This window comes from Triturus cristatus, chromosome 10 (assembly GCF_964204655.1).
Source record: "Triturus cristatus chromosome 10, aTriCri1.1, whole genome shotgun sequence".
In the NCBI taxonomy this organism is placed as follows: Eukaryota; Metazoa; Chordata; class Amphibia; order Caudata; family Salamandridae; genus Triturus; species Triturus cristatus.
The window spans coordinates 414,252,358-414,268,827 of record NC_140593.1 but is presented as its reverse complement, the minus strand read 5'-3'; the positions used below and the strand labels follow the sequence as shown (position 1 = coordinate 414,268,827).

The window sequence follows — 16,470 nt, the reverse complement described above, 5'->3', positions numbered from 1 at the left end:
CCCTGGCAATACAGCTAGACCGGACATGGGTGGGTGGGTGGGGGAGTGGTGGGTTGTTTCGGTGCAGGTGGTGCTAGTGAGAAGCGCTGCTGGCCGCTTTAGCACTAGTGCAGCTTTTGGTACAGGGTGCCTAAATTGCGGTACTGCTGCAAAACCAGCCCCTACTGCATGAAAACCGATCTCCAACATTTCGGCCCACCTGGAAAAAAACCCGGTGCCCGACACGGCATGACCCGCCTTATTAGCCTGGCTCATGTGGGGTGATACCCCCAAATCCGGTCCTAGAGTGCTTGTTTACGGCCAGGGAAGGACTTTGCTTGGCAGTTCGGGCCGCACTGTTCCCATGGGCAGCATGGTCAAGACTGATATGCAAATGGCTGGCTCTAAACTGGAATGGCATGGTGTGCAAAAAAACAATGCATTTAGGCCCGGATGTCTGTACTGGGGGTGAGTGTTTGACATTGTTCAGAATTCTGTCCATCATTTGTTCTTTTTCCAGTTACTTAGGAGGTAGAATTACCCTCCAATCAAAATCAGTGGTCCCTTTACACCACCAAAGCTCCAAAGTTTCCCAGTCTCATGGTTGAGCTGTTCCAGTCCAGGTTTTTTTTCTTTGAAATGTGGGACTTGTAGTCTTTCGTAATCTTAAAAAAATCAGGATAACCAGTCCGAAAATGCAAAAGAGGGAAAAAACCTGACCTGGAGCCCGGGAAACGTGGCAGGACTGCACCACCTGTCCAGATGCGCAAAGGGCTGAAACAGTGACATGTCAACAACGTATCCAGTGTCTGCTCTCTCTTGGGCTTGTTCTCAGTTTAATGCAAGAGTGCTATGAAGCTGTGTTTAAGGAGCTGATCGCGGTTAACTTCTTCGATGTGGTTCTTTTCAGCAGGGCCACAAAAATGTGATAAGTCTTGAAGGCTGCTTGTGGCAGGGATATGCTCTGATACAGGAAAATGCACCGTGGCCATATCCGTTCAATATTGAGAGCACATGTGGCAATGTAATTGTGTTTTAATGTTAAGCAAACTGCTCTTTGAAAGATATTTTTAGGCCATGTTTCAGCATGTTGGCATCTAAATGCTGGACTGTGGCATTTATGGAATGTGGTTACTCCGATGCAGCCAGAAATGAGGCATTGCACTAGCTTGTTTTGACAGGTTTAAACGTTTCATTGGTTTTAATTGAACATAAATACCTTGCCAGCGATCACTTGCATGCACACATGTTAAGCAATGCTGATACTACTTCAAGCATGATGTGGGATAAATGGAGTGGCCGAGGAAACTAAAAACAGACTGAGGAAAAGCAGGACAAGGAAAGTAGAGCAAATGTTAGCAACCAATATGTAGCTTGAATGTTGTACCTATTCTGCCATTAATTTCTGCTTTTTTCTTTTCCCTTTTGCCAACTTTAAGTGGCTAAAGGCAAAGGTAAGAGGAGTTTTCTAATTCTGTTCAGAACACCCTTGTTCCCTAAAAAAACAGACGTTCTGAAAACGTATAAACCGCCTCTCTCACGTTCATTTCTGTCTGCTTTTTCCTCTGGTTATGTCAATACATTAATCCTATACCATCTCATTCCAAAGCGGCAACACTAGGCTGGATGTGCTAATATATCATGGATATATTGACATCGGCGTTCTGGTAGAGATATTAATTTGTCTAACATAACTTGTAGTGCTTTGCTCATAATTGTAGCTGCCTCGCTGTTATTGACTCGTTTTAATGGAAAGCTTCCCAGACTAGTGAATGAGTCGGACAAAGAAAGTTACTGTGCAAGGCCTGAAGCTTTGTGACTGCCTCTCTGAATGGCGCCATTTTAAGAAGTCTGAAAGCAATGTGGCTGCGTGTTTCAAACGTACTCGCATGATCAGAGCTCCACTGCCTTTAGACTATGTTCACGCTTAACAAACCAACAAAAAATACACATGCAACCCTCCCACCTCCATTTTACATGATCAATTGTTATTTCTTTTCCACAATCAGGAATACTGAATGCAACCCCTTATATATTTTTTTTTCTTCTTTTTTTTTTGATAAACACATTTGTATTGTTTCAAGTGAGTACAACCACCAAACCCCTTATATTCTTAAATTTAAATAATCCTCTAATATGCCAAAAAACAGTACAGCTACTTCTGCCGATGTAGCATGCTTCATAATCCATTTTACTGCCCTTATTTATATTTAGTTCTGTTTTTAGTGAGTCACATATAGGTAAAAACACATACCACACAATTTGTATAACAGAGCATGTCTGGTAATCCTCTTTTAACACGCCCAAAGTACGTTTATATATCTTGCTTGCAGGATGATCATCTCTGTGCAACCTTTCATTTACAGCATGGAAGTAATCAGCCCCCAAGAACTGGCACCTTATCAAGAACAAATCCGCCTACGCAGAAGCCGCCGAGTCCGCCAATGCCTGGCCGGGGAACTTTGGGGTGAGCATAAGAGATTATGGCATTCATCCTGCTATCAGGAGAATTGAAACAGTGAATGGAGCTTCTGCAAGATCACATCAAGGTTTCGGAGCGATTTGACATCCTTAATGCTTTGTCGTGTAGCCTTTTTGAGATATATGCGATTCAACTTTACACAATGTTCCTAGCTGGTGTTCCCTTAGTGGCTGCTAAATATTACAAGGGCACCAGTTCTAAAAACCTTTTAAATAGCAGATGATTCATGGTAGGCTTTGTAGACATTTCCCTTGACCCTGCAAAGAATGTTTACTGTAGCGCGCACCAGAATATCCCTTTCCTTTTAAGTCTGCTTTCCATCAGCATGGCGCTTGCTTGCATTGCATGCTGATTTTCTTTGCTTTCACAGATCTTACTCACAATAGGAAGCAAGTTTATCCAAAGCCTTTGACAGCCAGCCATTCAGAATTGAGCAGCTTTCACTGCAGGGTCTCCAGTGACGCATTGGGTAGAATAAGCAAGTGCAGCTCCATTTGCTACTGACATCTCCAAGCTGAAATATGGGTTTCAAAATGTTGTCATTTTGATCTTGGGAAAGGTAATATTTATGTCCATGTTTGCATCTTTCCTCTTAATCGCCTCCATTTTACAAGCAGAAGGAAGTATGAATGGCACTGCAGAGGCTGTGAAGGACACAAAATATATAAATCACATAACTACTTGAGGTTACTTAATGTCCCTGCTACCTATTAGTAGTTGGGAATTCTTTAGGAGAGGGTCATCAAAAGATTTTTTTGGATATCGTCTCACTCTTAACTTATCAAGGCCTCCTTCCACATTTGACGACCCAAAACCAAAAAGGACCCAAAATATACCTTGTTTCTATTTCCCACCTCCTGCCACGTTTCTGGGCTCACACTATTAAAAACATTTGGGAGGGTTTGCTGAGGTTGTGCAGTTGCTCTTAATGATCTCTCCACACAGGTCATCGTCTGGGACTTTCATCCCCACTCATCAGCATGGGTGAGTTGAGAGAACTTGGCTACTCTTACTTCCGCCGTAGGGGAAAGATGTATCTTTGAGAGAAGCCGTATGTTGATGCAGATGTGATGACTTCAGTTAATTATCAATTTTAGGTCATGTTAGTAGGAGACCACATTTGCTTTCGATTTATGCCAAATTGATATGAATCGAATAATATATGTAGTTCATTTATCTTTGTTACCCACCAAAGCCATTTCTTCACATAACAGATGAGGCTAATACTTTTTTTATGCAATCAAGTGTACATTGTCTTGTAGCTCTAATGGCTGATCACAGACTAAGTTTCGGTTGAACCCTCATGACGTCAAACGAATACATACAAACCTGTATTTGTTCCTGTAAAATGTTTATGGGTTTGTTGTCCAAAAAACATTTTCCACGTGTACGATAAACTGTTCAAAAACCCTAATGTTCCACACTACCTTCTTTTGGTGTTTAGCTGTTTGCATCAAAGGTGTGACAAATTAATGTGTTCATGATGTAACTGATTCTATCTTTTCACTTTTTCCTGTGGTTATTTAGACGAAATACTCCATATAAAACCTTGGAGCCTGTCAAACCTCCTACTGTTCCAAATGATTACATGACTAGTCCAGCCAGACTTGGGAGCCAGCACAGTCCTGGCAGAACAGCATCCCTCAACCAGAGACCAAGAACACACAGGTATACACTTCTCACCTAATATCCTTCCTGTAGGATGTTGTGATTTTAGGGGATTTACGAAGGCAGAGAAAGCAGAATGGTTTACCCATTTGGACTATAACAATATGGTTAGTGATAGCAGTCATTCAGTTAAACCAGGAATTGCATACATATAGATGGCAAGATCCCAACCACATTACTTTTTACTACAGGAAATCTCTGATAACTATGCAGTATGCCTGAAGACCTAGTTTATAACCGCAACCTTCACCCTCTCCTGCTCATCTGGCTAGTGCTGATGACTTTTTATGGGATCTAGGAGATGTCTTTCAGTAAATTTGATGACTTTGGGACCTGGGTTCTAATCCTGGATTTGGTGCTTGACCAAACACTTTGTGATTCTGTACGAAACACTTCAATTCAGTGTGTCTTGCAAATCTATATTTGTTTAACCAGAGTACTAGTATATGTAATGGATATTATACTTAATGGGGTGTCATCCGTCACTGTTCACCTGTACCACTGATCTACAGTATGTAACCATCAGCTAAAATGGTTTGGTGTCAATAGAAATCTATGAGGGAGATATTGGCTGTACGGTCCTATAGGAAGAAGGAAAGAAAATAGCAGTAATTTTTGACATACACTTTTTGTAATCTCTCACTGGCGTTCAACTGAGAGGTCTGACTCATGCCCATGCATGTTTAAGTACATTTTGACTTCAAAGCTAATGACGAGTCGTATAGTGCACTCCACATACCTTACAGTACCTACAGACTAAAACGCAACTTTGTATTCAGTTCTCCCTCCAGCAACCAGTGCGCTTTGCAAATCCCACCTCCTTGTATGCCATTAGAGTGGAGCTAGGAGGGGTCGACTGATGCTCCGCTGGTTTATCATTACACAGAATATTTGCACTGTGGTTCTTGTTATTTAAAAATAAAAAGTGATAGATACTGCTGCTTTCCTCCCTGCTTCCGACAGGATAAAACACAAGTCTATCTCTTGAGTTGAAACATTTACAGAGTGTGCACCAGAGATGATAAATGTTCCCTTCTTGGTCTTGTTAACTTGAGTTAGAATAAATATGACAATCCAAGCACATACATAATATGTATTTGCTGTGTACATGTGTTCCTGTACAAAACAAGTCTTTTTCAATAGGTTATATTGTCAATCTGATTTTTGAATATAAATGGCTGCCTGCACTTGTCACCGAATCACTCAAACGCATTGCAAAGGTTGAAAAATCTTGGTCTTCTAAAATTTCAGGCATAAGAGCATGTTAGAATTTTTTTTTTTTGTTGCATTCGGTACGTGTAAAGGGAAAAATATCTGAAACCTCCTAATGTTAAGGAAAGACGGGGCTTGAGAAGCCACTCATGCCTGAAATGGTGCAGGTTGAGATCTTTGACATTGTTAAGTGGCCAACTACTACGTATTTCCATGAGTACCCATTCTACTTTGTGTTCCTGTTACACTTTTTCCTGTTACACTTTATCCCGCACTTCTGTTGCACATCTTCACATGCTCCCATATGTACATCCCACTGTGCTCATAAACAGTAAATCAACCAGTGTCCCCCTTCTGCAAGTGATGCATATTAATTTTGATTTGCGCTCATTAATTCCCATATATTTTTATTAGTCTGCACAACAGTGTCTGTGAATTTGAAAGTGAGTGTACGTGTTGATCCATGTACATGCTCTGTTTGTTCTCCCATGTTGTGTGCATGCATAGTACAAAAACCAAATCTATTGGCTTTGTAAGTGCTTGTTAATTTTATCTTTGCCATTATACAAGAGATAAACCTGTGCAAATCATGTATCCTGCACCACTAGCACAGTCTAGCTCAAATTGCTGGTCCATTTTCTATTCGCACAGGAACACAAGCAACACAAGGCTCATTTTGTTGTCTTTGGGCCTCTTCAATGAGGTGCACCAGAGTTGGTTAGGGCCTCCACTGTTTTTGTTTGAAAGGTCTAATGTGACTAGGATTCTGAATACATGGAGTAACCACAGAAATGATAAAATCGACAGTTGAACAATAAAGTTTGCCGGTAAATAATCCCTGCACATGGTCATACCACCATATTGCATTGTATCAGATGTTTCCAATTCTGGTCATACATGTGCGTGTCCTGATTGATGCATATGCCTGTTTCATATATTGACCTAGGTTATGATGTAGTTCCAGCAAAAACCCTTCTTTTAGCTGCAGAAAGACTTAGTTTTTCATTAGACGCTACAAACGTTGGCACATTTATTCCTTCGAGTGTCTTCATAGTGCTGTAGAATACCCGCCGAGAACATGAATTATACATTCAAAAGGATAGTCATGGGAATGCAGGCCCTCGGGTATCAAAGTTTCATTTGTTGATGTGTTAAATAACTAGTTTTTGAAAAGGGCGGCTTCTTAAATCCCACAGATCTTGAAGGAGGTGAAGGGGAAGGGGGCACAGAGTGATTAATCCACTAAATTAAGAAATGTACCCAGTCTGTCCAACAGCACAACACAGATCAGTATGTCAGAGGCTTATGAATAAGATTGCTTGCAATACTTTTGGGTGGTATTTGCCAACAGCCTCGCATGCACTTTACCCATTTATTCCTGCAGAGTGCTAAAATAGATTTGGCATCAGTCCTTTTGGCATTTAAGATCTGTTTTGTATGGAGTGTACTCAAGATGAGGTGGGGCAGCCAATGCTTGCAGACTGTACAACTACCACCACAACAATTCACCATAGCCATTACTAAAAGCCAAATTGAGTGGCATTTAAAAACCCATCATCTCAGATCTTTTTTTTTTTTTTTTAGAGCGGAGGTGTGACCTCAGTCCAGTCTTTCCTAGGTGGGTCATTTCTGTCTGCCTCTAGAGAATATCACTGATCGATAGTGCATCCAATCTAGGCTCCATGAAAAATGATGTCTCAGTTGTGTTCAGAAGTTGAAAACCAGACAGATTACTTAATGGCAAGAGTCACCTCTATGTAACGTCAAACCAGAAAAACAACCATATTCTGAATGCAACGGGCAGCACCCACAAGGAAAAGTTCTCCTGCACAGATTGATTTGCAAGTCGATTCTCATCTTGAACAAATACCTTTTTTGGCAAGCATGAAGGAGTACTGCTTCAGCATTTAATTGAGGTTCTCATGCATCTTACTTATTTACGGTCTCTTGGCACTGTATGGCCAGCACATTTTAGAATGCAAGAACGTTTCTAGTGTGAACAAACCTATGAGGCGCAACGGCATCGATGGTAGACTGGATAAAAACTTTTGAGAGTGCTTTTGGCTTTGCAGCAGTTGATTGCTATATGATTCCAATACATTAAAACAAAATTCTTCCTTATGTATTTTGTCAATGCTGCTTCTCTCGGTGTGAGTGCTAAGGGTTCCTCAACATTTATTACAACATTGTTGAATCCATTAACCTCTTAAGCTACATTTTCCTGAAGTCTACTGTTTTGTTTGATTGCGGTATCTTCTTTACTGTGCAATCATTTCTTTTGGGAAAATGTATGTAGATTCCCCACTGCGCAGCCTCAAGATGAACAGACTGAGTTAGTGCCTATTCTTCTTTGGATGTGATAGGAATATATAAATATGTATTTTGGCTCATATATCTATTGCAGGTTTACGTGTTTTGCACACTCCTACCATTTAGAATTAGGTCTGGAATTTTGCAACTTCGTTTTCAGAAATCATTGTTTTCAGCTACATGCATGCTTGTAATGTGTGGTCACGTTTGCTGAATCCCTATGTGAAACAAACCCCACCTTAGATTATTTCTTTTATCGTCATTAGTGTTATGGGTATGGTTTGGGTACAACGTGTATGCATTTATAATTCTAATAGCTCCATCCTTCTACAGATTCATCACCTATGGAATTTTTGCCAACTGTCACTTATCTGGTGAAAAGCTTTTCGCAGCTGCAGCTCCCTAGGGAGCCAGGTGGTGCAATGCAGTTCTATCTGCACCTCCGCCTGCTGGACATGACATCACATATAAAACCACCAACTTACATGCTGACGTCCTTCTGTTTTTCCGGCTCCTCTTGAACACTGTTCAAAGTTCTCTTGTTATTTGTCTGGCAAACAATTTCTTAGTTTATGATAATGACTTGTCTCCTTATAAGGCATCATTATTTAAACCCTTGTCTTGCTTTACGTTCCCAAATAAAAGAAATTAAGCACTCCCCAGCAGAGGCATTAGGTAAAACAAGAAAGCACCTGGAAAGGAGCTCCACCGTCTCCAAATGAGGCACATCAAGAGTGCGTGCAAGCCAATAATAATGCAAATGCATGGGGTAAGACACAAGCAGATAATTATGGTAAAACATGTGAATAATAAACATTTAAAAAGTCCAATAATAATGAAACATTCATAAATGAAATGCAAGTTAGCAAAACCTAAGCAGATAATAATAATGGACATCCAATGCAAGAAACAATTGCTGTCCGCTGCAAGTAATCAAATGCAAGAAATACACTATCAAAGGAAATACTCAAACATACAGAGTACGTATACACGGAGTGGAAGCATATAAAATATATACACAGAATACTTCAGATAATGCCAATGAAAAAGAACCAATGAATTAAAATTCTTCACAGGCTGGTCACTCAGCTGGTCACTCAGACAAAAACATATCTAGAAATAACTGATTGTATAGTATTCTCAATGCACGAGAATTTTTCTAGAAGACCTCTTGTACAGCAAGGGAACTTACTGGTGCTGGCCAAGCTCCTGCAAGCATTCCAAGGCAGATGGTTTCTCACACATTTTTCTCATGCTCCCACACTACATGTTCAGTCCCTTATCTTAGTGAAGCCCGCAAAAGTAGAAAACATCTCAGAGTACAAAAACACCCTCAAAGAGGAATACAATTCTGAACGTAAATAACCATGAGTAACCTGGGGTCCTGCTTGTGTGCGCAGAACTAAAGCCAGACAGTCAGAATTCAAGATGGAGTTAGGGTACGTTAAAGCTAGTGGTAAAACTTCATTTCACGATGTACAACATAATGCACATTTGTACACCGCTGCCTACAGCACTATACTCCGAGACACAGAAGCACATTCCACACATTTCTCTCTCTCATGCTTTAAAACACACATCCCACACTTTCTATTTCAGGCAAGGCTGTTTTGAAAAACTCCTACTTTAAAGCTATAAGGAGACACGAAATATAATCACAAGTTAAAATGCAAGTGCACAAAATTTGTCGTACATTCAAGATGGAGTGAATTAAAACATAGTAAATTAAAACAATGGTAGTCAAAAGTAATCACGTGGTCCCAATACATATGAGTGCATATAGCACTGCAACCCTGCTGTAAATGCTATACGCAAATGTCTTAATTGGAGCTACTCGACATCTGCCTGTGATGTTTTGGCTTCTACCATGTTGACGTGGCCTGGATTTATTCCGAAATGCACTCTAAGGCCTCCAGGTAGTGTGAGGTCAAGTTAATATTGATCAAGACCTGACTGGACAGGGCCAAGCTGTAGGAAGCTGGCTCTGTAAATTCTGTGCCAAAGTAAGGTATAATGTGCACAGAGTCCAGTGGAACCCCAAATGTGGGCAGAGGTAAAAGTAGATAGTACCTTTCTCTCTATGTATGGTAGTGTGAACGTGCAGTAAGGCTTTATCAGAGGGTAGTGTTAAGCATGTATTTTACACACTCGGACAAGAAATGATGTCACAAACTCAAAGACTGGAACTCCGACCAATTTGTTTGTATACAAATATTTAGTTATTTTTTATTTTCTTGAACCAAACCAGGCCTGGTACAGGTAAATATAATAAACTTTGCAAGAATAATGTAGTTAAAATGCAGTTTGAATGCAATTGGATTTGGTTACAGGTTAGTTATTTGTTTGTAAAGCAGTTCAAATTATTTTTTTGTTACTTTTCAGATTACAGTGCAAGTTGCTTTTCAGATTACTTTTAAAGTTACTTTCTCTACTCTGTGTGATATGCCTATATATCACACTGGGACATTTCCTAGAAGAAAGGTAAGTAAATCAGTTTTTGTATTTTTGCAGTTTCTTCAGGCTTTATAAAAACCAACTTCACACTTCAAACAATTTTCCCAAGAAAGCATTTCAATGGTGGCCTGCAGGGGCAGCATGGCGGTCATTCTTAAACTTCGCTCTGCCATCCATCCCTGTAATCCGGCACATATATCCGGCATCACGTCTCCGTTTCGCCACAGGGTCCAGTCTGAAGACCTTGTGAGGCCCCCAGAGGCCCGTGGAGGCACGGATCGTGCAGCACAAGCACCTGTATGACTGCTGAGTTGGAGCGACCGAGAGCAGCTGGAGGGCCGCGTACGATATCGAATGGACGGGGCGCCTGTGACTGGGCCCTGACCGGCAGCGGCTCGCGGACCACAACTGCTGTGGACGCCTTGATTCAGCGAGGCGGCAGGTAGCAAACAGGGAACGGAGGAGTTGGCTCCGGGTCTGCTGGAGGCAATCGGTGGCTTTGGCCACGTGGATTCTGGCAGTGTCGCGGACAACGGAGGCACACTGGGTGGGTCTGGATTTACAGTACAAGAATCGGCACTGGTGGCATGGAGACGACCGGTCTATGGTCGGAAGAAACCTGTGAGATCTGAGTGTCCCAGTGACAGATGGTAGGCCGGAAGAGTGAGGGTGCGGCCTTTTGTGGTGGAGGACGAGCGGATCGGACTGCGGAGCGGGCCCGGCATAGAAAGCGCCGGGCTCCAGTGCCTCGTGGCTGGGGGACGAGCGGAGTGGTGTGAGGCGCTGCTGACACAGAGCGAAGGCAGGGGCTGGCTGATGCTGTATGTGGCACCTGTGGCTGACATAATTGCGTACTGGCCGGCTGTGCTGTGGCAGGTGAGAGACACCCGACGGGCGGGTAGGGCTATGTGATGCCCCTGAGGTCATGGAGGAGGGACAATGGCCAGGACTTGTGGCTGAAGCGGGGAGACGTGGCGGAAAGTAGAGCATGACCCGCAGGAATGGGCAGGCATGGTGTGAGGACCGTGTGAGCCGCTGGGCCCTGGGAGCTGCACGGAGGCCCTTGTCATGGGTGAATGTTGGCGCTTGCCCTACAGACTGGGGAGGCTTGCTGGGGGAACGGCACCGCACGACCTCTAGACAACGCGGGACATGGGGGCACGGTCATCTGACACCTGGGGAATACTATCTGGATAATGGAGTGTTTGGCCCACACACGCAGCCATCAAAGGAGATCAGTGAATCTGCGCCACAACTCGAGTGCTGATCGCGCATTGGTCAGCTGGTGTCCAGATGATGGCTGGGAATACTCGTGGTGATACCCCTGCACATTGCACTCAGGGGACGTTTCATGTGCCCGAAATAACGCGCTGCCCTGCCTCGCTTGCGGATCTGAGACCCTGGTTGCAAGTTGGGCGTGGCTTGGTGCAAAGATTGGGTGCAAGGGCCTCCTCGCAAGCTGCAGGCCCTAACAAAAGCTGAGCAACCACAACACGTGAAGGGGCAGAAGACCTCAGATGACCGCTTGGATGCTATACTTAACGCAATTGAGTGGTGTTGTGCATCGATGCAAGCCAAGCTGGACGAAGTGGCCCTGGACCTTAACTTGCTACACCACTATCACCGGAAAGTGAAAGAAAGGGTCACTGCTGTGGAGCAAGAGATTTCAGAACTGAAGCCTGCCCCAGAATCTCAGAAGAAACAACAAAATGCTCATGAGGTCAGGATCCGATATCTTGAGGAGCGGATGGAGGATGCGGAAGGCCGCTCCAGGAGGAATAATGTTAAATTGATTGGACTACCATAAGGGGCGGAAGGACAAGATGCATCACCTTTATGGAGCAATGGCTCAGAGATACTACCGCATGCAGAGTTCTCCCCGTTCTTTACTATTGAGAGGGCGCATAGTGTCCCCGGCAGGAAGCTGTCTCTGGGTGACAGAGCGCTGCCGCTCATCTTTAAAATGGCTGCAAAAAGACCACAATGTGATTCTGCGGGAGAGAAGGAAGCCGGACGAGGCCAAATTCGAGAACGCTAATGTGTTCTTTATCCCCGACTACACAAAAGTCAGAGCCAGAGCTGGTCTTTCTTACCTGTTAAGCAAAAGCTCTGGCAGTGTAATATCTCTTACTTGTTGCTCTTTCCGGCTCGACTCCATGTGGTCTTTAAAGGAAAGTCGAGGTTCTTCGATACACCCCAGGATGCCTGGGACTGGCTCGAGACGTCTCGTCAATACTCTGGCCCACTGCACCACGGCTGCATGGGCTGGTGGGACGGGTGGAGGAGGGCCTGACAGCGACGACCTAAGAGGCGATTTCTTAGATAATCAGCGGCACCTGTTCCAGACCAGATTCGCAGAGAGTTGCAGGCGGTGGTACACATCGTGGAACAGATGGCTGACACGGCGGAGCCAGAGGATAAAGCGGACACTTCCCTACGTTCCTCAGGGGCTGAAGGTTCAACGGTGGCGGTTTCCTCATCTGACAAGATTTGCGTGAGAATGCCAGATGTCCTGCCTCAGACGGCGGATTAGACAAGAGGGGACCTCGAGACGTTGGGGGTTATGAGGAGAGCAAACAGACCAAATAGCAAATGGCCTGGTGTCAGCCACCTACAATAACCTTGTGTTCGCCACACCAGGCCTTTCTGCTCATAAGATGATTAATGCAATGCTAAAACATAGTTCACACACACTATTACATTGTTTTAGATGTCGTATGAACATCAGAGCTGTCATGGCTTTTTTAATTTGCGGAAGGAGTTACTGCGCTGCTTCAGGCTGATTAAAGACAGGTCTTGTCCCAACAAGACACTTTTAGTCAGACGGGGATAATACACAGGTGTGGGTACACCCAAGTACATCATTTTGTGGTGCGTCTCTTGGACATTTTTCCACTAGGACTGTGTTACACAGGATAAATCTAGAAACAAGTGAACTCATTTTCTGTTCATTTGTAACTCGGACTTAAAGTTTGCTGTCTTCTTAAAAATAAGTTCTTTGATATCTGAATTGTTAGGAACCAAAATGATGGTGCCTGCACCATTTGCACCTGTTGGGTTTATGCTTCTGTATGGAATCATGCGGGCAATTTGAAAGCATAATGGTTTTTGCACAAAAATATTCCATTCAAATCCTTCATTAACACCTCGGAAGCTTGGGCAGGGTCCCCATAAACTCTGATTTGAACACTAATTTTTGAAGTCCTAGTCATGCTGTTTTAAAACCAGCATTACCGCCAACAGCCTGCTATTAAATGTTCTCAGGGCACTCCACTCTATCCAGCTGCAGTGGTATGGACCCACCTCTTTGCCAACTGAGTCCATTCTTGACATTTTGTTTTTCAAACTCTGCACCCTAATGTTTATGGCTACTGACTCTTCCTCAGTCTTATCAAGCTTTTTAAAAATATTTGAACCAGTGCTACCATCGTATTTTGCTGTCCTGTAGTTTCAACACTTTTGCCTTCTTTTCTCTTGAGTTTGGAAGAAATGATTCCTTACATTCTGAGTTGTTTTCAGCAATGTTCTGTACTCCGCTTTATTATTCTGCCTATCACTATATGTGAAGATCTGTTTGTGTAGGCTGAAGTCACCTGCAATCTTCTGGGGGCACCTCCCCTCAAGTCTTCTTTAGTAGCCCCACATTCCCTGATGGTCCACAAAATGAGTGCAGCAAGTGCTCACCTGCAGGCATCAGAGCTTAAAAAGATCAAAAAACTAATGCAGAACCAGCAGTGAAGCTGCACTCTAGGCGCCTTTATCTGTCTCTTCTCACTGCGTCCCTGACGCTGCTCTACGCCGCAAATTTGTATCTTCTCTCTGCTACTTTGATCTCTGCTTTCTAGCTCACCCATGGTATGGTGGTTCCAGCTGCCTCTCCTCCAGAGGCCCTCAGTGACTTTATTACTCGCAGTGGCACAGAGCCAATATCTTGTCCACTGTGGGGCTGTATCTCTAAGCTGTGATTTGTAGCCCAATGAAAGACAGCCTTTGCTACATCTGTCAATCTCCGCCAATGTGTGTTTTATTTAAACACCCTCAAGCCAGGAAAAGGCTAATAGAGTTCAATTATACCAAACGCCACACAAAATCAGGAAAGCAATTAGGCAAATGCCTCAAATGAGAAATTCATGACTGTTGTCTGTGACTGAGATTATGAAGGATCATCATTTTTTATGAGGTAAGGGGGTACTAGAAACCTAGTATTTGGGGCGTCCCCAATTTTCCAAGTCCTCTTTGACCTTTGGCTTAGGATAGGTAAGTCAGTAACATCATGGACTGAATGTAATTAAGTGGATTATTTTTACCACTAGCTATTGCTACTATCATTTCTCGCTTGACACTTGCTTTTCTTCATGGAAATGGAGGCTGACCTTAATGAGGGTTTGATTGTATTTGTAAATATTTGTCACTTGTCCTGAAGAAGGCAGTTGTAGAGTATGTGACAGTTAAAACACTATTGGTGTGCTCACATAATTGTAGACTAAGAAGCTTCAAAGATCAGTGTACAAGTTTTGTCCTAGAATTTAGGATTGCAAGCTTTTCATTTAGGGGAAACGTTTGCAGGTAATGTTGAAAAACAGAGTAAGGGGGGGAGTCTCAAACAACAGGCTCTGTCACAAACCGCTGCTTCTGTGTCAGAGATCTCACCGACCAAAGGCAAGCAGAGGCCGAAAGAGCTCCTCCGGTCCCACAGCAAGGACAACGCAGATGGTCGAACAGCTGAGAAGATCACTATGTCCAAAGACCATCAAAGTCGAGAGAGGCAGAAAAAAGGGTTGAGTGATACTTCAATTTCAGAAGCCACAACGTGGAAGAGGAAATCTTCTCCTATGCTCGATGCGAAGATCGCTTGGTCAAGATTGAGCGCATGAAGCTGAAATGGCCACGATATTACACAAGGAACGAGTTTGATGTCTCTATGAAAATGTAGTATTCCACCAAAAATGTAAACCGAAACTACACAAACAGTCAAGCACCCGGAAAAACTGGAGCTCCCAACGACACCAGAAACACAGGAGGAGGAGGAAGAACAATAAATGTTATTCGAAGAGGACGATCCTGAATCCCAGGGCACATTCTGAGAGAGAGAGAGCATGAGAATGTGTGAGAGAGAATGTGAGAGAGAGAGAGAATGTGAGAGAGAGAGAGAATGTGAGAGAGAGAGAGAATGTGAGAGAGAGAGAGAATGTGAGAGAGAGAGAATGTGAGAGAGAGAGAATGTGAGAGAGAGAGAGAGAATGTGAGAGAGAGAGAGAATGTGAGAGAGAGAGAATGTGAGAGAGAGAGAGAATGTGAGAGAGAGAGAGAGAGAGAATGTGAGAGAGAGAGAATGTGAGAGAGAGAGAGAGAGTGTGAATGAGAGAATGAGAATATACATAGAGACCTTGAAACCTCTTTCCCCAAAGGAGAGGCTAGACACGTACTAATCGAGGCCTTCGCCTCTGGACGGCATTGCAGTGTATAATCAGTAAATGAAAAGACAAGTATGGAGTGCAACTCAAAGAAGAAAGATCACAATCCTGTTTCCTATCGAGACATTGTTGTCTTCCCAAAGTAGGAGCCAATACCTACCCATACTCCCAAGTATACTGGATCAGGGGAGAGAGGCCTTTAAGGAACCTGCAACATTCAGACCAGTAACACCAAGGGTAGATAAGAAATATAAATACAGTAGACTCTATTATTGCTGTCGCAGCCAGAAACAGGGCAAATATCCCAACAGCATCCGGACCACCTATATATAAAGAAATTAAGATGATGAACATGGTGGGGAGAAAGTTTGAAAAGGGAGAGGCAACACAATGGTGCATAGCCAATTCAAATGCCCTGCTCAATACGTATGCATAACAGCACTGGGCCTAATGGCAGAGCAGATGAAGCATTTAGTGTTTGAATGGATGCCAAAAATAACTAGCACAATCCTAATGGGAAAGAGAATTTATTTACAACGGTGTAGAAGTGGATGTGATGCAGTCTGTGTAGCAATGAGAGATCAAGTAAAAAAATTGGAGAAGTAAGGGAGTTTATTATTTAATTAGGACTTTGTGATGCAGTTGTTTAGGATTAGGTGTAGGAATGCCACCTTTTCTGCATGGTCACCCCAAATCTTTCACCTTTTTGCTAGACCTATTGTTGCTGACTTTAGAGCTCTTTACACTTTCACCTATTAACCAGAAGTAGAGTGCCTGTGCTAAACAGGTTTTAATTGGCTTATTCTTAATTGGCACATATATCCTTCCTGCCTAGAAATCCTAGTACATGATGTAGAAAGTGCACCCAGGGCTTGGAAGTCAAATGCCACCAATGGACTACAGCACCTATTGTGCCATCCAATACATTGACAGGACAAACATTACTTCATG

General features: G+C 43.2%; 1 protein-coding gene across 41 annotated transcripts in view; it reads left to right on the top strand.

Moving 5' to 3' along the window:
- Window positions 1-16,470, top strand: part of ABI1 (abl interactor 1) — a 363,080-nt gene that overhangs the window by 236,396 nt on the left and 110,214 nt on the right. For 21 of the 41 annotated variants that reach the window (XM_085631743.1, XM_085631737.1, XM_085631725.1 and 18 more), the window contains exons 4-6: window positions 1,419-1,433; window positions 2,346-2,446; window positions 3,989-4,129. In XM_085631743.1, coding sequence (XP_085487869.1) covers window positions 1,419-1,433; window positions 2,346-2,446; window positions 3,989-4,129 — 257 coding nt within the window. The remainder of the gene's footprint in view (window positions 1-1,418; window positions 1,434-2,345; window positions 2,447-3,988; window positions 4,130-16,470) is intronic. The other 20 variants (XM_085631728.1, XM_085631730.1, XM_085631720.1 and 17 more) reach the window with 1 other exon arrangement.